At 35.4% G+C, this 25,048-nt stretch overlaps 1 protein-coding gene across 1 annotated transcript in view; it reads right to left on the bottom strand.

Annotated features, from left to right (window-relative positions):
• EPRS1 (glutamyl-prolyl-tRNA synthetase 1) overlaps positions 1-25,048 on the bottom strand; it is a 61,775-nt gene that overhangs the window by 25,473 nt on the left and 11,254 nt on the right. The window contains exons 6-17 of the mRNA XM_055333986.1: positions 24,431-24,525; positions 20,751-20,877; positions 19,835-20,027; positions 18,064-18,235; positions 15,381-15,614; positions 13,985-14,069; positions 13,518-13,577; positions 8,449-8,559; positions 6,431-6,567; positions 5,422-5,629; positions 4,453-4,565; positions 3,508-3,625 (exon numbers count right to left, since the gene is read on the bottom strand). Of these exons, the coding sequence (XP_055189961.1) occupies positions 3,508-3,625; positions 4,453-4,565; positions 5,422-5,629; positions 6,431-6,567; positions 8,449-8,559; positions 13,518-13,577; positions 13,985-14,069; positions 15,381-15,614; positions 18,064-18,235; positions 19,835-20,027; positions 20,751-20,877; positions 24,431-24,525 (1,653 nt within the window). The remainder of the gene's footprint in view (positions 1-3,507; positions 3,626-4,452; positions 4,566-5,421; positions 5,630-6,430; positions 6,568-8,448; positions 8,560-13,517; positions 13,578-13,984; positions 14,070-15,380; positions 15,615-18,063; positions 18,236-19,834; positions 20,028-20,750; positions 20,878-24,430; positions 24,526-25,048) is intronic.

The raw sequence follows: 25,048 nt of genomic DNA, 5'->3' as shown, positions 1-25,048 counted from the left end.
GCAGAGGAAGAGATTTCAAACAGCTATCCTCCTGAGCTTAAAAAAAAAACAAAGTTTCAGGCAGGATCCAAGCTGAGACGGACTTTAATTATGATGATATTGGTTTCTATTAGAGGCAAACAGTCCCAAAGACGTACATTTCAAAGGAGAGAACATTAGCCTTAAGGCTGCCTGCAGTGTTGAATCCCAATCCTAGTCAACTGTACTTGAATTTCTATTAGGATGTGTGCAGGTTCCAAAGCATATCCGTAAACATTATGACATGCTCTCCATCAAGAGGTGGAATCTATCCCCTCCCTCGTCTTGCATCTAGACAAGGTTATGAGTGCTTGGCCCAAGAGCATAGCAGAAATGACACTATAAGAGATTTGTAAGGTTAAAACATAAAAGGCAATGCTGCTTCCACCATGTCTACTGGACACTCACTTCCGGAGTTCTGAGTTGTCATATACAAAGTCTCACTACTCTGACACTACCACGCTAAAGAGGTCACTTGCAGCGGCTTTGTTCAACACTTCCACTTTCCTAGCCAATAGTCAGCATCAACTGCCACCCATGGGAGTGAGCCGCTGTGCATGTCCAGGCTAGTTGAGCCTCCGAGGACTGCTGACCAGTCATCACTTGACTAAAACTGTAGGAGACGCATGGGTTATTATCTTGCCTCAACTCTCTTTTTTCTAATAAACCAGCCCTGGATTTAGTATGCCACTTTGTAGAACATAAAGATTTTCAAGAATACATAAACTTCTGAAACCAGTATCACACTATATATATTAACCAGAATTTAAATAAAAATTTGGAAAAAAAAAAGAATACAGAAACTTAGAGCATTACATTAGCATTTTTACAGGATATGTAAAAAGTATGAAGTACAGGTAGAAACTAGGATCAATGAGGGACTGGGTAGCTACAATTCCCATGGCATGCTTATTTCATCACATATACTATCAGTTCTCAAAGCTGGCATATGGAACCCAGAAGATTTCTGAGACCCTTTCCAAAAGAGGTCTGCGAGGTCACAGCTGTTTTATAATACACTAAGATGTAATCTGTCCTTTTGAGTCAGTCTTTTGTTGAGTGTACATGGCAGTTTTTTGGGAGGCTGTTAAATCAGACATTAAACAAATATTTAAAAATGCAAAAACCACACCATCACTTGAACTCAAAATTTAAAAAATATATAGTCATTTTTCATTAAAAAATGTCACTTATATAAACATATAGTTGGGTTATTATCCTTTTAAAACGAATTAATAGGGGCAGTTGGGTGGCTTAGTGGATTAAGCATCTGACTCTCGATTCTGGCTCAGGTTATGATCTCATGGTTGTGAGATCGACCCTGCAATGGGCTCCCAACAGTGCTTAAGACTCTCCCTATCCTACCCCTGGCTCAATACACAATCAATATGAATTAATAAACCCTTTCAAAAACCTGTCAATTTTAACTTTTAGTATAGTAAATCTTGATAAATAGAACCCAATAAACAAAAGGGGTCCTCAATCATTTTTAAGCGTGTATAGGGTCTTGAGACTAAAAAGTTTGAGAATTTCCCCATTTAAATTATTTTTCTTCTTTTCATTTTCTTTTGACTGAGATCACATAGTATTTAATTTATGTAAATTAAAAGCTCAAGTCATGACATTCCCACTGTAAATAATTATAATAATATACCTGATAAACTTACGTGCTTCTGTCTTCCCTAGCTCAGATTGTCATTTATTTGCCTAGTCAACCAAACAAAATTAGGACTTACTGTCTTACTGATTCTACTTCCTGAATTCATGGCCTACTTTATAACCCTCCTGCTCACATCCTCTGGCTTCCTGACCACTTAAAAGATCTTCCAATCCTACTTCCCAATTCACCTTCCAAGACATGTTCTACACTGCTACCAAATCATCACAGCCAACCCAACATCTATGGATTCTAAACTATGCATTAAGGTGCCCCAGTGTGCTATAGGAAATTCATAGGAGTACCACAAAATATTTTAAATATCCAAGGTAAACAGAGCAATATACTCAACATCTGTCAAAACACTGCATGTACTACAAGCTCAAGGGGTTCAATTTTAACATTAGAGTATGTTACGTTTCTTTCAATGATGTGGTCATATCTTTGCAAAACTAATTTTTCCACAGCTGCTGTGTTAAAATTAGTCTGGTAGTGTCCAACCTGAGTCCAAGATTCAAGAAAGAAATTAAGTATTATTTTTTCTCTTAACTAGTATTATCACTTTATTATTCACTAAGAATGAAATAAAAATTAAAGTTAAAATATTTAAATTTGAGAATAAAATCTTTTATGAATAAAATTTTATTCATATTAAAATAAGTAACAAAATTTGTAAGAAAATACGGCATAAAACATCAGCGTTGGAATAAAATTTTTCTTTTCTTTCAATTTATGTATCTAATTTTTTCAAATGACTACTGGGATATGAACGTTTATCAAACAATTAGTTCAAACAACTAGTCTGAAATGAACTACTTAACAAAGAGAACTGTTAGGAATTTCACTTAACCCTTGGGTGCCCCGAAAAAATTAGCAAAGAACCAAGGGTACTATGAATCAAGGAAGTTTGAGGAGCTCCATCTGCCTACACAGTGAACCCCCTCATTCTCTAAACACATTGCCAGTTCTCAAATTCACACCCTTTCTGGTGGGGAAGCTGTGTCTCCATCTGGAATGTCCCTCCCAACCCTGACTGCCGGGCAGATTCCCAATTCATTCTTAAGCAAAGAAATTAAGCATTACTCCCAAGACAAAGAAGGAATAGAAAAAGGCAGGAAACAACACAGCTTCCTATCACCTGCATCATAGCAGTTCCTATCCATGCTCTTTTATGAACTTTGGTCTGTCAGCTCTTCTCTCAGAGGCACTGGAGTTTGACAGGAAAGTAGAGACAGGGAACCAGAAAGGTCAGTCACTGTCCTGACTCTGTCAATAATGACTTCTGTTATCTTGGGCAAGGGATTTTTCCTGTTCTTTCCAGGTGTAAAGTAAGTAGCTAAAAGTAGGTGGTGTTCAGTGTACTCCTCAGCTCTACAGGATGCTCCTGATAGGATTTAAGAAGAAATCGATTTGGGGCACGTAGCTGGCTCAGTCAGTGGAGTCTGTGACTCCTGACCTCAGGGTTGTGAGTTCAAGCCTGACACTGGGTATAGAGATTACCTGGGGGGGGGGGGGGGGGGGGAATGTAAAAAGAAAAAGGATCTGCTGCAGCAGTATTGGTAGTGGTGGGGAATCTTTCTAAAAACATTCTTTCAATCTACTCCTCACTTTTTCATTCATATTTTCAATATCAAAAATAATTAAATTTTAAAAATCTTGTTTTGCAAGATGTTCTGAAAACTTGACAGGACAAGAACAAACCACCCAAAACTAAGAACCACTGTATTTTTCAATGTCAACAGTAAGAAAAACAACCACTTATAAAGAAAGATTCTAATTCCTGTAGTAAAAAAATGGTTGATGAGAGACATATCCATAAATGTCACATTTACCTCATTTTTTGTTGTTTCTACCTTGGTCTTTTCCTTTGATCCAGATGTTGGCATTTCCTTTGTATGTCCATCAGGAATGTATATCAAAACACAAGGGGCTTCTTTGCAGCTATATGGGCTAAAGAAAAAATGGAGGCCAAAAAAAGTTTACTTGAACATCATCTAACAGTAATTACAACTGAATTCTTAGATTCACTCAATGGCACAATGTTAATGCTTCAAAGCATAAACAGTCCATTCTCTTATTATTCAAATCAGAAGCTCTTCAGAGTAGTTTAAAAACAATGAATACATAAGTAAAATTTCACAGTACTAATTTTAACCTTCCAGTTTAAGAACCTTTGTACTCCAGAACAAAAGTACAGCTACTCTGCCTGCCACCAGAAATGGTATTAGTGGATGCCAATAGTCTCATTCCTGACTTAAAACAAATGCATCTACATACCACACCTAATCTGCTTAAACAGAAGAATTTCTATAAAACACAAGAAGTTCTCAATTCTATTTTGAAGAGTACAGTCATTAGCAAAATCTACCGCCCGAGATTACTCACAAGCAAATGATTTCTTCAAATTTTGTAGTATTCCTACAATATATCTAATGAAAATACACTATAAAGAAAAAATTAATAGTAATAATTTTAACCCCAAGATAAGATAGACTAAGATTTTTTTCTTTATACTTGGACTGCATGAAAATGAATTATAAGATGGTTTAATTTTAGAAATGAATAACCTGCTACTATTATGCTATTTCAGAGTTACTACTTATTACTATTAAAATTTGAGATATTAAAAAAATAAAAAATAAAATAAAATCTGAGATATTAAATATAGAAGACAAACTGTCAGTCACAGTATTTTAGTAGAAATTCAATTTTTAAAGTCTTATTTACTATAAGAATGTTACGTATTTTCATTTAAATGCTCAGTGACATTAACTTACCTAACAGGTTCATATGGCTGATCACATATGAAGAACCCTCTTCTCTGGAGTTGTATAATGTCTCCTTTTTTCAAATCCTTAAGGCAAGGGTCCCCCAGCATTAGTTCTTCATGCTGTATCACAGAAGACCAAAATATACCTTAGAAATCAGAGCACTGAAAACTCTAAAATATAAGTTATTTTTTCCAGAAGGTGGAATATTATTTTATACAAATATGTTAAAAACTTCACTACCTAAGCAGATGCAGTGAAACAGTTAAGAATTAAACAACTATATATACTGTATTTTTAAAGTTAAAATTAATGAACTGATGAACTTCAGGAAACCTTTCAACAAACCTGATCAGTCAGTATCCCTGCCCATATGAATAAGCTCATAAATATGAGCTGCAGTACAAAAAGCACTAGAGACGTACTGAAAGGCAAAACAAGACAGCACTTAAGCATAAGTTCTTTCACTTCACTGTGCTTCAGCTCTTATCTTCTGTAAAATGGAAACATCACATCTTTTCACATTTTAACAAAATTTTATAGATCTTTTCCATTTTACTTGAAAACCAAATACTTGGGCAGCCTGGGTGGCTCAGCGGTTTAGCGCCGCCTTCAGCCCAGGGTGTGTGTGATCTTGGAGACCCAACATCGAGTCCCAAGTCGGACTCCCTGCATGGAGCCTGCTTCTCCCTCTGCCTGTGTCTCTGCCTCTCTCTCTCTCTGTGTCTCTCATGAATTAAAATAAATAAATAAATAAATATTATACACATAATATATTATATATTATATATTTATAATAGAAATAAAATTATTTTATTAATAAATAATCTAAAAAATTTAAAAAGCCTTAAAAAAGAAAGAAAACCAAATACTTAAAAGTAATTTTAAAAATTCTAAGAAATTAAAAACAAAACAAAACAAAAATTCTAAGTTTATATAATAAGGAAAAAGGAAATACAGTTTCTTTTAGAAGCCTACCTTACTGTTCTTGTTGACATACTGCTTAAAGTCCTCATCTTTTCCTAGCACTGGCTTTGTGATCAAGTGCTCGTAAGTGACACAGATTGCTGGAATTGGAAGTGCATGTGCAGTCTCTGCAAGCCAAGTGATCTTTGTGGTTTTCTTGTAGTCTTTGTTCTCCAAATTCAATTTTGCATCAAGAGATTCAATTTTTCCATCTGCATTTCTAGATAGAAGATTGAAAAGTGTTTAAAGAAAACCAGAATTTCCATAAATGCATTATTTTGTTCTACATCTGTAGTAAGTGGCTAGGAATTTTTCTTTGGAAAAATGTCAAAAGAAACATTTATTTTAACTTCTACTGTGTTCTAGACATATACCAGGTAAGAGACAAATTAAATACAACCTACTAGAGAACAGGTAAACACACATCTGATGAAGAACATGAACATATTTACAAATTTTAAAGTCATCTGCATTAAGCATTAAAAAATGTAAAGTACTGTATTTTTAAACATATGACACTTATTTGAAATCATATGTAAAATGACTGAACAATTAAGATTTCAGTATTATATAATTTTATTAGCATACGTTCTATTTATGTAATCTTAAGAACAAACAAGTGTAGCATGCTATAATAAATGGAAAGTTCATATTCATTTGAAAACAATTTTAAACCATATTTTAGGACAAAAAATTTATAAATTCTGTCCAAAGTATCCCTCCTGCAGGCATCTGCACAATGAGAATTAGATGACAAGAAGGGACCCAGAACATCAGAACTATTTTTTTAACAAGGCACAGTAACTTTCAACATCACAAGCAAAACATACCCCAATACCTGATTAATAAACTGGAACACATATGGAAAAGACATTTGTTGTGCCCAGAACTGGCAGTTTCTATGCCTGAGCAGATTTACCAGTCGGGAAAATGAATGGGTCTAAATCCGGTAATTTTAATAAGTGAATAAATCTAAGAATTCCCTTCCATATTGATATAAAACCAGATGAAAAATTCTTACTTATGTATTTTAGCAATGTTGATGTTGCCCCAATTTATAAAGGTAACCATCTCCCCCTCTGACAACGTCTCTGCATCAGCACCTTCGATGAAAACTTTAGAACTGTACCATACTGGCTTCAAGCCAACATCAGGATTCTGATTAAAAAAAGGAGAATGTTGATTGAAAAAACCAATTTATTGAACACAGCACGCAAATTTATATATTTTTTTCATTTTATTCTTTAGCCAAACATGTTGAACCCCAGCTCAGAGAGTTGGTCAGCCACCTGACCAATAATGCTAAGGGCAGTCAGATGAAAGGACCTGTCCCTAAGATTACTTCCAGCCTAAAATTCTTTGTTCTCAGAGCTAAGACAGTATTACTATTCCTTGGTGTCCCTCCAATCAGAATCTGCTTTCCTATCCTCAGAATGTCACTAAAGCTATTGCAGCAAAGGAGAAAATGGAGTCACTCCTGATCAGTGGCTGCAGAGCATCACAGGACAACAGATGTCGCCACAGCAGGAAATTGTGGACCTTTCATATTTCAGAAGACAAATTTTAAAGATTGTATTTGTATAAACAGATAAATTTTGTCTTTTCAGCATGTATTATATAAAGAAGAAAAAAAGATCTGGGTAATAAAAAGAATGGAGTATTAACTTTCAGTTTTTGTTTGACAGACTTCAAAAGAAGAAAAGTGTAAGATCTTGTGAAATATATATTACATAGCTTGTGTTTAGTAATTGTTCAATGAATTTACCAATGCATTTGAGAAAAATTAGTGTGCTGTATCGACTTACATACTACTGGGCTTAGAGAAGAATGCTAACGGGCTAAATCTGTAACGCTTTGTGAGGAAAGTGATAAAAGATTCCACAGATCACAATGAGCAATCCAGTCATCATTTAAAGTGTGTCTCCAAATCAATTAGTTCTTAACTACTTATCCTTCATTACTTGTGTAACTATTAACTAAGCTATCTGAACACAACTATCATCTTAACAAATAAACACCTCAGAATGTTTTATCCTCATCATTCAAATTTCAAAGCATTCAGTAAGCTTCACAATGAAGTTAACTGTAGTAGATGGCATGGCACATCAGATAGCCCCACTCACTTGGCTGAACTAATTAGGTATAAAATAAAGGCAAAGCCAAATCAATTATAGACATACATTCTTTTCTAAATCTTATTAGAAGTCCCTTAAAATAAGTAAGGTTATGAGTATATTAGACTATTAGCAAATAAGTGAGTTAGTCTACGAATCTCCACTATACAAAGAAGGTATTTATAGACAACCCACAAAGCTGGAATAAATGCATCTATTTTTACTTCAAGACTATCAACCTAGCAGTCCTAACTATCTAAGACAACAACCATGGTTTAACTAAGAGGAATTCCCTACTATCTTTATCTAAGAGTTATATTCTGAATTTAGATGGGACAGATTTCATCCTCACTTCACTGATATTCCCTAAAACAGAGTAAATGGCAGTGTGATCAATCCTAACTAAAACTGTGATTCAAAGGGTACATGTCTGGCTCAGTCAGTACAGCATGTGACTCTTGATTGTAGGGTCATGAGTTCAAGCCCCACATTGGGAGTAGAGCCTACTTTAAAAAAAAAAAATTGTGATTCGATATTACTAGGTCTGATGTTCTGGCAAGACAAAGGTAACAATGAATAACCTAGTTAACAGAATGAACCTCAGCTTCTCTATAAAGATAAGAGCATGAATTATATCTTTCAAAATGACCCCAGGAAAAAATAAATTTTCATAATATATGCTATCTCTACAGAATAAAAAACAATACGCACAGAGTGTAAAAGTTCTGAGATGTGTTGTGGATTATTACTAGAATAAATTTCTTCAGCAAGAAACCCACAAAAACATTTACTTCAATTAGTGTCAAATCCTGACAAATAATGAATAGAAAATGATCCCAAAACCATGCTATTGCCACTAAACCACATTTTCCCTTTTATTATCCTGCTCCTTCTAGGAATAACATCGGTAAAAGTGTAGGATGACCTTTGGGTGTTTGGCTACTTCTTTCATTTCCTCTTGAGCCTCAGGGATATTCACTGGAATCACTTCTTTCTTCAGTAATGCAACATATCGTGGAGCCACTGGGTCAATAACCTGCAATAGATGGGTCCTCGTATTAAAACATTTAGTTATTTTTAAAACTTCATAAATAAAATAAATAATAGCACAGGGATACTAACTGGCTTTCTTTGTTACTGCATTTACTAATATTTTGGTTTACCTGCTAAGTTTCCTCTAATATTTAACTGTCCAGTAGAAAAAAAGAAAATCATAATCGAAACTACATGAAATTTAGAGTTCCTTGCCAAAAATAACTACTGACAGGTGAAAAGAAACCAATTAGTTAAAGCAAAATATTACTTTTGAAAATAACTTTTAACTCTGGTATTAGAAGGGGAGGAAAAATCATCCTGCAGGGTTATATATCAATCCTATGGGTAAGTGTGAGATGTCATTTTGTATTGTTGGAGAAGTCCGTTTTCCAAGAATATATTTTATTATCACTTTTAATCAGTGTTAGGCAACACATCACCACAAAAGCAAAGAGCATTAGGCCACTATAATAAGGCAATTCTATAAATTTGTAGTAAAAACAAGACATTTCTACTGATCTGCAAGCTACATATATACGGATCACTCACTGTGTTCCCAGTACTTAGCAAAGGCCTGGCACGCACAGGTAATCAACAAACATTTGCGGATTAACTGAATGAATGGTCATACTGGCTATGCTCTAACCTAACTCCACCTCGAAAACAGTAGTAGCATGCCTTTCTGAATATGATTATTTTCCCCCTTTCACTGTTCAATTTAAAATTATCCATGATGACCACACAAAACAGAAGTGTTTAGACACTAAATAAAGCATATGGAAGAAAAATGTGGATAGAGGCATATATACAAACAGCTAAGGAGGATGCAGGAAATGGTACGGCTAATTAAACTTGGCTATGTTTGGGTTTTGGTTTTTTTTGGTATTATTTTTTGTTACTACTGTTTTGTTTTTTGTTTGCTTTGAGAGTATTTTTCAGCCTCTGAAAAGAATGATACAAAAATTCTGAGTGACTCAGAGGGTCACTTATATTTCATGTTGGTAGTAAATCAGGACCAGATTCTATTATTCCATTCCTTTCTTGAGTTACCTTAAAGGTCATTCTTACTAATAAGTTAAAGTTCCTTCTTTCAGCTTCAATGAACTAAAATGATCAAAGATTTTTTTTAAATGATCAAAGATTTAATTTGTGATTACTCAGTTCAGTATTTAAGCAAGGAAGATCTAATTTCTTTAAAGAAGCTAAAACTAGACAAACCATCCTGAGAAACTTACTCCAATTCACTACAGCTCCGTTTCCTCAACTGACAAAAGGAGAAGGCAGTTTCTCATATCTGACTAATTACAATGATCATTTCGGGCAGTGGCTGGCTAGCACAAATTCTCAGGCCAAACACCACCCACTGGAGTAAGGGTAGGCCTGGGAAAGGAAAAGATTCCAGAACCCTTAACACACTTCCCCTAAACAGCTACCCTTTTATTTACTGAGGTTTACTTGAAATTTTTTCATTTTAAGGAAGACTTTCCTTATTTAGAGTCAAAGAGAGAAGTTTCTACATACTTTAATTTACTAGGGAGGGAGAGAGGCAAGGGACTGGGATGAGATTGTGGGGAAAAACTATTACGTTATCATACCACTGAAATACTAACAGAGATTTTTAAATTAAAGCAGTAAAGAAGGTTGATGGAAGGAACTACTACCCTGAAATGAATATTCTAAAGCGATGACTTTTCTGCCTTGACCGAAGAGTTCAAATCTTAACACTTACACAAAACCATGAAGAAAATTAGAGAGATTAATACAGAGTAAGCTAGTGAAATGTCTCCTATGAGTGTCAAGGTAGATTATTTAGTGGACCTAGACAGATTCTATTTAGTTATGATTCAGAAAAACTACGTATTAGTTTCCTGCCAAGATGCAATGTCAGGCTAAGAAAACATAGATTATAGTGTTTTCAGAGGGATACTGATTATTACCCCACATCTCACTTCCCCTTCATCCATTTTCTCCCCTTTTCTTTGCCATATATAATATACTCTGTAAACAAAGCTCTTTCTCCAAAGGAGCATGTACTTTAAGAGTTCCAGCTAATCCAAAGTTCATCCTCTTGTCCTTCGGCAGAAGATGCTCAAACAAAAATGCTTGGTTATTCAGAGTGGGAGAGTGTCCGAAGAATTTTATCCTTGTTCTTAATGACTGCTTCACAGTGCCAGGGCATTAAATTTAGTTCACTGATGCTTCACTTACATTTTATTCAGAGCTTGGAAAAAGCAAGCTACAAAATAACAAAGCAGGAATCAGACTGAATGGGACATGAACCCTAAATAAGAGATGTGTACCTCAAGGGTCAGAGAGTGGTAAAGCGAAGGAAGTGAAGGAAGAGGTCAGGATGGCCAGCAAAAGAAACGAAAGGATACATCATCAGAATAACTCCATTTTTACTAATAATCGAAATGTTTTAACTGTCCCTCAGATGTGTGGATAAACAAAGCAGCCTGAAAAATACTTACCTACTTTCACTCCCTCTCACATCCCCATTGAAAACTATATGGAAACATTCCCTGTCTGCTCCATCAATGAGGCAATTGCCCCTCCCCTCCAACTACAGAAGGAAGTTTACTCTGTAAGGAGGAGGGTGTCTAGATCCTTGCAGATACCAGAAGGAGCTGAAAGTGAGGGTACTGCACAGAGAGACAAGGGGATTAAGTGAATGTATGATACTAGATAGGCCCTCAGTCTTCCTCCGTTCCACTCCAAAGCTCTGACAGCCAAGCCTTCACACTTCAAGCAAGTAATTAAAAAAAATTTCTCTGGAAAAACTGCCTAATCCAAGAAACGAGATAAAGTTACTGACATAGAGGTTCTCCAGCTAACTGACTCAGCCAGGTCACCCTATTGTGAGGTTCAGTGACAAGTCCAAGTCTTTCTTTCAGGGCTTCTAACTGCGCCTTTAGTCCTCCAGGTTAAACATGAACAGATAACCTAGACTATCCAGACCTCTGAGATGTCTTTAATAGCCTTTAATATGAAACCAAAAGCCAAAGTAATACATGGGGAAGAGATATCATAAGAAAATAATTCCTATCAGTGTTAATATTCTAAGCATGAAACAGGAACAAGAAGTTTTGTTTTTTTAATTCAGAGAAGAGAAATCTTATTTGGAAATATGATACATAAATGAACTAGTTCCAAGAAAAGGAAGGAGCTTCCAGATTGGAAGCCACATGTTCTTCCGATGGACAGAGATGAAAACAGAGCCCCACCATAACATATCAGCGTGAAATTTCAGAGTGAAAAAACATCATACACAAGAAATCTTCATCCTTACCCAATCCTTCTCAGGGAGCTCAAAGGATGGAGAATAGCAACGCAAGAGAAATGTTAAGAGGAGGGAGATCTAAGAACCAGGCAATCTGTTACAGAACAAGAGCAAAGGGGATCCTAGAACAATAATGGCTGACCTCTGAAGACTGCTGAGCTTCAGAAGCTAACGGGCCGGGCCCCTCATCCAGATCGGCACAGAGCAGTGCAGAAGGCTCCGGCAGAGCTGTCTACACGATGAAACTGAAAGAGTAGGAAGGCACAAGAACATCTTGGTAGGAAATTTAGACGACTCATGGAGAGTTGAAGTCAGAAGCAGAAAACTTAACAAATGAGGAAAAACAAAACAATCAACTACAAGAAAACCAACAGGACTGAGAAAGAGACGTATGTCCCCTCTTTCTACTGGGAGACAAATGAGGATGTTTGAAACAAAAAAAAAAAAAAAAAAAAAAAGTAAAGAAGTAGCAACACACACATCTTACTTAGAGCTATAGGCAATAAAAATACCAAAAGAATGATCTAAAAGAGCTGCAAGTGATTTCTCTAGGGGAAGAAAATGGAAGAAAAAAAGAAGAAGATGTTGTTCAACCTTACAGACCCTGCAGAACTGACTGCAGTGAAATACAGTGAACTAAATACGTATGTGTAACTTTATTAAAACCTAAAACTTTTAAAATTTGGGTTATTAATGAAATGTACACCAAATTTACTTTGCTTGTAAATTCTACTTATTAGTAACTGCAGCAACAGAAAGAACCAATTAATTTCTTTATGTATCAAAAAACACACAAGACTGAAACAAATTCAAGACACATGCGAGACAAGCAAGTATTTCTTGAGGCAAGGCATCAGCACAATCAAGCAGCAATAAGAAAAAAGAATTACAGAACACAATCACAGAAACTATGGTTTAAAACACGGCATTTTAATGATTTGCCTTATTATAGTGTCTAAGCATCTGCTTCCAATTAGTAATTACAATGTCAATATGCAGTATTCCTTATTTGACTTTCATTTAAGAAACAGTTAAAAAAAAAGCTAGATTCAAGAAGTCACAGGAATTATAATTAGTGAAACTTCAATACAACTTGGTGAAACACACAACTTTAAAACTCTGTCCTCTCAGCACACAAGGGAACAGTGGAATGAAGTTAGCCAAATCTTCCCTTTGCCACTAAGAAAACTAGAGGACATATTTTTGAAAACTAGGAATAATGCATTTTCAATGGATTTGTATAAGCAAGTGTTTTATATAAATGTGATTGTGCTTCAAAGCTGTATAACATCTCAGGTTATAACATGTAATATGCTAAAAGCTATGTGCTAAGTAAGGCAAATAAAAGCATTAAGTAATACCTTCTTACAGAGAGCTCGCAGCTTGAAAGCAGAAAAATGAAATTCAGTGTTCATAAAAGATTTAAGGAAAAAACTGTTACCTTTCCCCATTAACTCCAAGTTTATTTGTTTTAATCACTGTGACTTGTTTGATTTAGCTAGCAGGCTTAATGGTCTTTATAGGTTTAAGAAAGGAAAACATTCCATTTTCCTGATGGTCTGCAAAATGGTAACGTTCTTCACAAAGTTTTCTCTACAATGAACACACTAATGATTCATATACATGTATTATTCAGGACTTAGGCATGAGAAAGGAGGACCAAGAGTCAAAATATGTACCTTTTTATTAAACGCCCAAATTTTGTCCCACTCCATGTTCACAACTGAACGTGAAGAGCCCTAGAAAATCAATGATACAATGACTTAAAAAGGCAAAAGGTATTCACTAGACAATTTAAGCTAAGTATGTTAGGAAAAAACCCCAAAAATACTTCGAAGTTTACTATCTTTGGAATACAAAGCTTAGGATGCACAAACTCATTGTGTTACCCTGAAGAGCCAGAGTCAAGAACCATATATTTCACTAGATAAAAATACTACAGGTTGTTGCCTTTGTCCCACTTCCGCTTACCAGCACAGGACATTCTGAGTCTTCTACTATTATAAACATACTCCTAAGAAAAAAGAATCTGCCCTTGCATTATAAGGAACAAGGAATAGAATGAACAGAAATAATAGAGACTAAAGGGATATTAATGAGACTTGAAAACTCAAACAGAGAAGCTGGAAAGCAAAGTGTAGGTCACCTGAGCAGCAATAAACTGTTTCAGCCCTTCAACGGTCATTCCTCTTCTGAGCACACCACGAACCGTAGGAAACCTTGGGTCATCCCTGGGAAATAGGGAAATTTTTAAGTACCAAGAAGATCTTTCTAAATGTACAAACACAGGAAAAACAAAATACCTTAAAGAATAAATTGTAGTCAGCTTTGGAAATATTTGAATAAGAGTTGTTTATATAATAAGTGGGTAGATCATAGTATCAGCGAGCCCACAATTCATGGAAAAGGAAAACTGGTCAAATATGACGCAGTAAAATAAATGCACTACTAGAAATAATAAAAGCACATTTCAAAAAAGATACAAAGGAAACATCTTCAAATATGGAAAAGCTATGCATTAAAACATTCTGATTTGCTTTTTATTTAACAACTATTCAAGGCCCTCTATGTTCTACATATGACCACAAGAATCAGATAAGAGATGGTATCGTGTATCCACGTATGAATAAACTGTGCAAAGCCCTTTGGGCTGTAAAAGATATATATATTGTTATTTATACATTAGTTATTAACACTAATAACTGCAGAAATTTGCAAACTTTACTAAGTCTGCTATAGAATCCTTTGCCTAGAGCCCAAGATAAATTTGCCCTTTATCAAATTCAGCTCCACAATAAACCAGTATAAAATACATATTATTGAACAAATACTTAATATATCACTGTTATGTGATGCCAATAGAAACTAATATATACATTCTTGTTAATTCAGATAAAAAATATTTAGACTTATCCAGCATGGTACTTAATCCGAACAGATTTCATTTACACTGGCAGATACATGGCTACACTATGACTTTAATTTTTATAGTCCTCTTTCTTGTAGAAATCTCATTTAGGTTTTTAATATGCTACAAAGATTTGCAAACTTTTTCCTAGATGGTGAGTCCTCTGGGCAACCAACAGTTCCAAAAGGTGGGTCTTCACCACCAAGGCAGAGACCATTTATGTCACCTCAACTCAGGTGATTTTTGGCCTTCTTGGGACCCAGCTGAAAAGAAAAGCCTCAGAGCCTCAGAATAATATGAAGAATGGTAACCACCAGATATATAAAAGACCAAAGTCACAACACTTTTTTACAAAATGCTAAGATCTGCAGAGAATATGCCCTTGTGTGTTTTTCATTCCCTTGCACCAGGATCCAAATGAGCACTCCGTGTTTGTAGCATTAAAATAAAGGGGAGTGGTAGGGGGACTCAGGGACCTGATGGGCTGGATGCAAAAAAGGTAAGGACCAGAAACCCTCGAGGCCCACTCATTCCACCTCCTCCCGTTCACCCTCCCCATCCCTCAAAACAGTTTTAAAATCACTGATATACCATGTTGTTACGTCCTCTCATTTCTAGTTAACAGTAAACATACCATCCATCTACCAATCCTTCGTTGACAAACCATGTCAGTTTTCTTTTGGAGAGCACTGTGTTGTTGAGATTTAGTCGACTATATTCCCAAATATATGGTTTTCTTATGCCTAAGGCTTCAATTATCCAATAAAACTGTTCATCCCTGTCATGGTATTCTGTTGTTCTCAGAGCATGTGTAACACCTTCAATACTGTCAACTATGGGGCAGGCAAAATCATATGTCGGATAAACACTGGAAAAAAAAAAAAGGATATATTAAAAACCAAAATGAAGCATTTTACCCTTTTCATCTTAGATTAAGCATTGTAAGCAGCCATAGTAATTTGAAATAAATTCCTTAGGGCAGCCTCGGTGGCTCAGTGGTTTAGCGCCGCCTTCAGCCCAGAGCATGATCGCATGATCCTGGAGACCCAGGATCGAGTCCCACGTTGGGCTCCCTGCATGGAGCCTGCTTGCTTCTGTCTCTGCCTCTCTCTCTCTCTCTCTCTCTGTATCTCATGAATAAATAAAAAAGAAAGAAAAGAAAGGAAGGAAAGGAAGAAGAAAGGAAGAAAGGAAGAAAGGGGATCCCTGGGTGGCGCAGTGGTTTAGCGCCTGCCTTTGGCCCAGGGCGCGATCCTGGAGACCCGGGATCGAATCCTACGTCGGGCTCCCAGTGCATGGAGCCTGCTTCTCCCTCTGCCACATGTGTCTCTGCCTCTCTCTCTCTGTGTGTGTGACTATCATAAATAAATAAAAATTTAAAAAAATACTATGAAAGAAAGAAAGAAAGAAAGAAAGAAAGAAAGAAAGAAAGAAAGAAAGAAAGAAAGAAAGAAAGATAGAAATGATTCCCTAGATGTTAGGAATTTCTTAAAAATCAACAGGTTTGGGCAGCCCGGGTGGCTCAGCAGTTTAGCACCACTTTTAGCCTAGGGTGTGATCCTGGAGACCCAGGGTCAAGTCCCACATCAAGCTCTCAGCATGGAGCCTGCTTCTCCCTCTGTCTTTGTCTCTGCCTCTCTCTCAGTGTCTCTCATGAATAAGTAAAATCTTAAAAAAAAAAAAAATCAACAGGTTTTATGATGTATAATATTAATATTCAAAGCATATCAAGATATTATCAGTCTTTGAAGATAATAGTTAACTCACACAATATTCAAACAAAACAGCAAATTTGCAATTTAACGGACAACTGGGTATTGGCACAGCAAATTCTACAATCATATTTCTGTAACGTCCAATACATAGTATGGTAGGAGGCAATAAGCAATATATAGTTGACCTTTGAACACCACAAATTAGAACTGCATGGGTCCACTGACACATGGATTTTTATAAATACAGTACAGTACTATAAATGTGTTCTTATGATTTTTTAAATAACATTTTCTCTGGGTTATTTTGAGTAAAATATATAATATATGTAACATACAAAATATGTGCTAACTTGGTGTTTATGTTTTCTGTAAGGCTCCTGGTCAACAGGAGGCTATTAAATTTTTGGGGATCAAAAGTTATATAGATTTTTCACTGCATAGGGGGAGTCAGTCAGCGTCCTGACTCCTTGCTTTGTTTAAGAGTCAACTGTACATCATAATTCAAGAGAATTTTTAGCTTTTCAATATCTTAATTAATGTCACACTTGAGTAAAATGCCAAAGCTTAAATCTCCTGTAATTAAATGAATTTAAGAACAAAACATTTCCTTCTCTGATAAATAGGAGAGAAAAAAACATTAATTAAAATTCCATTTATGATGGAATAGTCTTAAAACAATTCGTGATTAAAATAATGCACAGAACACACAAACACTTTCAATTTTAACAAAATACTGCATCATGTCTTCTAATTTTTAGGATACTTCATTAAAATACTACTCTATTATGTTCGGCAATTATTTGATACTGAAAATGTGTAAAAATGGGTATCCAAATTCATTTTTCCAAATGTATTCAAAGTATTTACTTAATAAAATAAGGAAAAAGCTCTGTTAAAAAGGAAAGACTCTAACATAGACACCTGTAGCCATATATATAAGGTGAATGTCTATATATGGACACACACAACTACATCACAGAAGAAGTTACATTAGCTAAACAGGTTACTATTTACATTCCCTAATCTCTTCAAAAGTGTTGATTCAGCATTTATATGTAGTAGGCTTCTTCAAAGTAAAAAAAATATATTCTACTTTACTTTATGAAAGTAAATTAACATGGGAGGGGAACTCGTTTAAAGAAAAAAATCATTAACTGAAAACCCACACAAAAAACTACTAATAAAACTAGACAAAAGACATATGATACTTCCCTATGTTGTTTAAATTTCTGTAGATTTTCAATTTACTTTTGTGAATCAGTTTATGCCCAGCAGAATCCAAGTTCATCAGAGGAAGAGAAAGGTCTTCTCCTAAAGATACACACTACAGTAAACCTAATCAATACATAAAAAGCAACTTTAGGCAGACTGAAGGACTTTTATAAGATGAAAGGGATCTTAGAATTAAACTAGCATTATCTTAATCAACAGGTGAGTAAACAGGCCAAGAGATTAGGTTACATGCTGTACCAAGTTATTAATCTGTGGATGAACAAAGATCCAGTCTCCTGACTTCTGCATCTACTCTGTGTTTTATAGAGATCATCTCATCAAAGCAAAATCATAGTAGGCTACCGAGCATAATTAAAGAGACATACTCACTTGTATTTATTTCCAGTTCTTGGATGTGGCTGAATTTTACAGCGATAAAGTGTTGGATCTCTCATACATCCATTATTACTACTCATGTCAATTTTTGCTCTAAGACAACAGGACTGACCAAACTGGCTTCCTTTTTTCATTTCTTCCCACATTTGCAGATTCTTCTCAACAGCTATAAAATGATAATTATATTATAGTTTATCTAATGTATTACTAATCTAGTTGAATTCAAATTATTTTAATAGTCCCATAATTTGATACCAATGTTCATATTCTACTTGTATATTATAAGTACACCCCACTTGTTTAAAAGTACTATAATAGTTCTAACATCTGGTATGAAGAATAAATGCATTTTTTTTATGAGGAAGCCTCACAAAACATTCGAAGTATATTCTATAAATATGTTTTCAGAAGTCAAATCAATACATTCCACTGATGAAGTACTGATTAAGGGCAAGAGAGAAAACCATGAGGCCTGAAGGTTTTTCTCATCCTGCATTTCTCATTTTCCCAAGACACAACTGGCCAGCCCTTGACCCCCTCAAATTTAACACTGCATTTGAGGCAGAAGCATTCTGTCCCTTTGCCACCTAATGCCCAGGGGACAGGCCGGACTGGCCGAATCCACAGGACATCAGCGCTACAGTGCACGACCAGGTAAAGAACCCAGCTTGGGCTATGAACCTGACCCTTGGGCTCCCTGAAAGCCCTGTCAGTCATTCTAGTGGAAAGCAGAAGACTCTTGGATCAAAAACATGAGAGATCACAGAAAACAATGGCACAAGTTTAATCCCAGAAAAAAAGAATTCTATGTTCCAAGTGGCTAAAGTTCTATTTGTGTGAGAATACTGAAAACCTGCCCCATGTGGTAGGAAAGAAATAACATAATGATTCTCCGTGGAAGCTCCTTAAGATATAATGGAAACTTTACCTGCCCTCAAAAAATCAAATGAGGTCTAAAAAGTACACTTTGTTAACGTTAACTATCTTTGAAAATGTAGAGAAACTTTAAAAAGAGAAATAAAGACTTCTGTAACTATCTGAATTTACTATACACTTCCCAAGATTTAAATATTGGGCAGCCTGGGTGGGTCAGCGGTTTAGCACCACCTTCAGCCCACGGCCTGATCCTGGAAACCCTGGATCAAGTCCCATGTCAGGTTCCCTGCATGGAGCCTGCTTCTCCCTCTCTGTGTGTCTCTCATGAATAAATAAAATCATTAAAAAAACAAAAACAAAAAAAAAAAAACAACAACCAAGATTTAAATACAGTATGGTGGAAATTATGGCACTGTAACTGTGGAATGAAAATAGCCCTATTTAGCAGTTCAAGGGACAAGCCCTATTTAGTAGTTCAAGAAAGATGTGCTTTTTCATTAAGTAATACTTCTGAGATATAGAATAATACCAAGTTTAAATATTATATTCACATTTACCCACATGCTAAAAATATTTGGGTCTAATAACATGATCACCAAACATTTTATAGAAAGACTAAGTTCTCTTTTGGAGAACTACAAAAAGTTGCAGAAGTAACCATTCAAATGGAATGAATACAATGCAAAAGATGGCACACACATTTTGCATGTGGTTGTGATGCCAACAATAACTATGTGAAGATGATAAGAAAAAGAAATCTGTGATGAATTAATACATGAATTATATTCCCAAAGATCTCAAACCAGCATCTTTCATATAAATCTTGTTCTACTAAAGAGGCAGAATAGAAGCCCATCAATTAAAATACAAAACACTAAATGTGCCTTACAGTTTTTTCTATGCTTGGATTCTATCCTCTGTTCACGTTCTGCTTTCATCTGCTCAGCAGGAGTATCATCCACATAAGCCTTCCCTTCCTGAATTAGCTTCTCTGCATATTTCATTATAGTTTCAAAATGATCCGAGGTGTAAGTAAATTGATCTGGTTTGATATGCAACATTGCAACATCTTCCAAGATAACCTGCAAAAAGAATCCAAAATAACCATCAACTTATCTTTTGCATTTTCTTGTGTATTTGCAATCCTTGATACTGCATTTGGGTAAATGTAATAATACACCATCAGTCACACACACACACACACACCAAAAAAAAAAAAGAAAAAAAAAAAAAGCCTGAAAATGGTTGTGCAAGTTGTATATTAGATCAGACAAGGAAAAAAAAGATATTCATTATACTAGTCTCCAAATTTTCAGCTAAGAAAGCTGATCTCATGATGGAGCTTTTCATTTACTCTGGAAAACTGGTTATTACTGGTCATACTGACATTCATTTGCCCTCTCTTTGAATATATTGCAGTACTTCTGAATAAAGAGGATAAATGAGGCTAGGAAACTTCCCCAATTTTCCAATGCCTACTTAGTGCTTGTTTCATTCATATACTTACAATTATATGACAAAAAGGAAACCTGCCTCTAATGACCAATTCATTTAAGGAATTGGAACTTACAGAAAAATATAGCACATTTTGGTAAATTATACAATTGAGGAAGAAAAAAACAAATTGAAGTTTTTTGGTATGGGAGCTCAATATTGCTTGATTTAGGTCTCAGACACAGAATATACAGATGAAGGAAATAAGCAGCTACAGAACAAAATTTACTCTCATACCATGAAGGTATCAGGTCACCAACTAATTTTAATTAACTTTTCTGACAAAGGGTCATCACTACACCTTTAATTACCTTCTCAAAATCTTCCTTTTCTTTTTCAGGATTTGTGTCATCAAATCTCATGATCAGTTTCCCTTTAAAGTTAACCTGGTAGTGCTGGTTCAGAAGAGCAGCTTTTGCATGCCCAATGTGTAAGTAACTAAAACAAAAACATTTCACAAAGAAACTCATTAACATGTTTTAACTAAATACTTAAACTTAACCTTTTTGAGGAGATGAGAACTAAACAAAAATCCTTCTAGTTGGTACTCCAGTCATATTTTATTTTCTAATAAAAAAGTACTGCGATAGAAAATCTGACCCTCACAGGAAGAAAAAGACTACAACATTTATAAAATAATCACAAGAAACAATTTTATACGTAAAATCTCACAAAGGGACAAGTTATTTGTTAACATTACAACCTTGAGGAAAAAAACTAAACAAAAACAAAACAATCTTAAGGAAAATCTCTTTTCTTATAGAGGAAATGACTAGTCATTTAGTTAGAGGAATATTGCTTCCAAAACGGCTTCCAGTGTTACTCAGGAGTGCATCTTCTTCACTAAGACTTGGTGCTACTGAAAACTGAGCACCCACCTCACACAGGCCAGCGAGAGGCATCTCTGAGGTCACCACTGCCATATAAGGACTCCATGAAAGGGCACATGAGGATCAGGAGGCTGCACAAGAGCCACGTACTTCTCAAAATGTCAGTTTTCTCAGAAGCCAACATAAAAGGATTTTAACTAAAGGACATTCCAGTACCAATGCTCCATGAATCACAATCTATGAAAACACTATTCTGTTCCTACAAGCTGTTGGTAATTACAAGGAATAAAATATGTCACAGGCACTGTTGATAATATTCTGTATCAACATTCTCCTCTATCAGTGAAGTGTGTAAAAAACAGTATCCTATGCCACCATTGTTGAAAGTACCCTCTCCTAGGCAGCAAACACGGCATGAAACAAGGAAGTTTTAATAATCAGGTCTCACGAATTTTTACCAGTTTCCCCTAATAATGACAGCCACGGTGCCACTGTGCTAGTCTCCTAGTTTCATGCCAACTTGATCTCAACTGTTGTCAACAGGGGAGGGAAAATACAACTCCTTGTAAATCTTCACATCAATTTTTTAAATCAATCCATGTTTTAAAATTCCTGCAGCATTCTATATTGATGACTCAATGTTAACAAATATTTCTATGCACAGGTTAACACAGACAAGTACAAAGTAATGCATTTAGGGTTATTCAAAACTTTCTGCATAAAATAAAAGGCTGTTACTGGTTTCCCAGATGAGATTCTAAAACAGAAAAAGGACATTAGGGAAAAACAAATGAACTCCAAAAAAAGTATGGAGTTTAGTAATAGTAATAATATATCAGTAATGGCTCACCAGTTGTGACAAAGGTACCACGCTAGTGTAAGATGTTAACAGATAACTGGGTTACAGATAACTGGTTGCAATGTGTGTGGGAACATTTTGGACTACATTATTTCTGTAAATTAAAACTATTCTAAAAACAAAATGTTTGCCAAAAATAAAATAAATGACTGTGAGTTCCAAGAAAGAAACAGAAATACTTTCTGCAGTCTTTTTTGAAAGTTATACCTGTATCATGCTATACCCATCATTATTAGAGGGGAAAAACCCAACAAACTAATAATCACTGACACTAATCACTAATAATCACTACCCATATTATATGACAGTTAGTGTGCTTGGCTTTATATAAAGGAATTAATTTAGGAGGGTGAGGAAATCAAACCATTATGCTAAAGATTTTATTTCTGAATCTGAAATGTATGTGGTTCTAACAATTCTATGAGGCCAAGAAAGCTAGCAGGACTATAAAATATTCACCAGGTAACTAAAATAATCAGCTCAAGAGAAAACTTGTATCAGATTAGCCAAAAAGATGTTTGCTACTGTCAGTACAAATACCAAATTAGGTTTCTGCCACACATAACAGACATAGGCAGAATTTTAAGTCAAATGGTCTCTAGAGCCAGGTAACACAAGTTTGAGTTTGGCAAATTACCAAAATATTAATCAGTTTCTGAAATCATTTGTAAAATGCAGATATTAAAGTGCTTTCCTCACAGGGCTGTTAGAATTAAAACACTGTACAATGCTTGGTAATACCTGTACATAAGAGATACTATATATGTCAGCTAAGAATAAGGAAAAGGACAAAAGTCAAGCCTTCTGCCCTTTCATGAAAGACACAGAAAAATAAAATGACTAAAAAGAAAAATTAAAAGAGGGAGCCTGGCTGGCTCAGTTGGTAGAGCATGCAACTCTTCATCTAAAGGGTGTAAACTTAAAGCCACATGCTCTACAAAGGGTGTACAGATTACCTAAAAATAAAATCTTTAAAAAAAAAAAAAAACTTTAAAAAACTGTATTTGGCCAAAAGCATGGTCTCTGAAATTGACATAATTACGGCAGACAAATGTACTCTAGTACATTAGAAACTAGTCAGTTCCATCTATCCTTTACCTCACTGCCTAGAACAACAAACTTAAAAAAGTAGAGAGAAAATGTGGAATCCTAAAACTGATGTTCCTGTCAATGGCACTTATGAAGTTTGTGGAGAATTATTAAACACAGTTAAAATGTTTTTTTACTTATCTGCTACTTCCTATTGCCTACACATTCCACTCATCACAAATGGCTAAGAATTTAGCTAAAGAAAACAAAATCTAAAATTAAAAAACTTGCAGAGGGGATCCCTGGGTGGCTCGGCGGTTTAGCACTGCCTTCAGCCCAGGGCGTGATCCTGGAGACCCGGGATCGGGTCCTGCACTGGGCTCCGTGCATGGAGCCTACTTCTCCCTCTGCCTGTGTCTCTGCCTCTCTCTCTCTCTGTCTCTCATGAATGAATAAGTAAATAAAATATTAAAAAAAACAAACAAACAAACAAACAAACAAAACCTTGCGGAAACAAAATCACCTCACTTACCAAATATGGCATAATACTTTCCTAATGGTTAAGTTCCTGAGGCTAATCACCTTAATAACCGCCATTTTATTGTATTACTATCACCAGAAGGGTGTTATTACAAAGCTTGTCCAGCATGCGCAGAGAAGCTGACGCATGTGTAAATGTGGACTCCCCTCAGCCTTGGGCAATGCTGGGCAAAGCCCCAGGCAGCCCCAGGCTGGTAGCTGCCAGCCAGAACAATCTATTTCTCTAAAGAACTATTCAAATGTTATTATTTTCTATTGGTGCCCAAAGTGAAAAGGGGCTAGGAAACCTGCTGACAATAGAAAGAACTGAAAAGGAATAGGCTTTTCAAGAGGCCCCTATCTTTATTCCAGAAAACTAAAAATAAATAAGTAAAAAATAATTCTATCATAACTTTTGCTTAAAGGACTGCTCCAGGTACAAATACAAATCCTTATTAAATGAGAGCCTAAAAATCTCAAAATGTAAACAATACTTAAGGCTATTTATGGATATTTTTCTATTTAAAGTTCTCTCTGGGATAAAATAACATTATCTAATTAATAAGCTAAAACTACAAATTTAATACATTAATTGTCAATAATAGACTATTAAGATGTTTAGAATTTTGATTCCCATCATGAAAATTTTCTTTTCTTCTATATTAGCAATCTAGAAATATTAAAAGTATTGAACTATCTCTACGCTTTTCCACTAAATATTATTCCACTGTAATTACAAGTTACATTTTCTTACCCACTAGCCTCTGGAGGAAATCTGACAGTAACCTTTCCCATCTCAGCACCTGGAAGCTCAACAAATTTCCCAACATCTTGTTTTTTCTCAGGTGTCTGAAAAGCAGAACAGAAACAACAAATATAGTTCTATCATTAAATGTTTAAGAATACATTCATTCAACAAATACTCAGTAGCCACTATGTGTGAGGGACGGTTATGAGACAAATGATGACTAGAACGCTGTCCTTGCACTTGAGGACCCAAAACCTTGGGAAGGATGTAAATAAAACCAAATACTGCTAATATAAATATACATATATATTTATAGAATGCTGTTAAAGCAGTCAGTTGAAGTTAACCAACAGCCTCTAAAGTCATCAGGGAAAGCTTAAAAGGAGGTCAGAATCAAGTTGGACCTTAAAAAAAATATGTGGAAATATATCCAATGCAGAATCTGTAAGAGTCTTCATTCTAAGAAAAGGAACAACAGCACAAGTAAAACACAAAGACAATATGATTGCTCATGAAAAGTTAGAAATGCACGTGGAATGGGTGGGCAAGGAAGCTGAAACTGCTGCCAAGGCCCAAAATATGAAGCCCCTTAAAAACGTGCTTTTAGGTTTTAGGCAGTGAGGA

Source organism: Nyctereutes procyonoides, unplaced genomic scaffold, assembly GCF_905146905.1.
Source record: "Nyctereutes procyonoides isolate TBG_1078 unplaced genomic scaffold, NYPRO_anot_genome, whole genome shotgun sequence".
Lineage (NCBI taxonomy): Eukaryota > Metazoa > Chordata > Mammalia > Carnivora > Canidae > Nyctereutes > Nyctereutes procyonoides.
The sequence above is the reverse complement of the archived record's forward strand: the minus strand, read 5'-3'. Positions and strand labels throughout refer to the sequence as shown.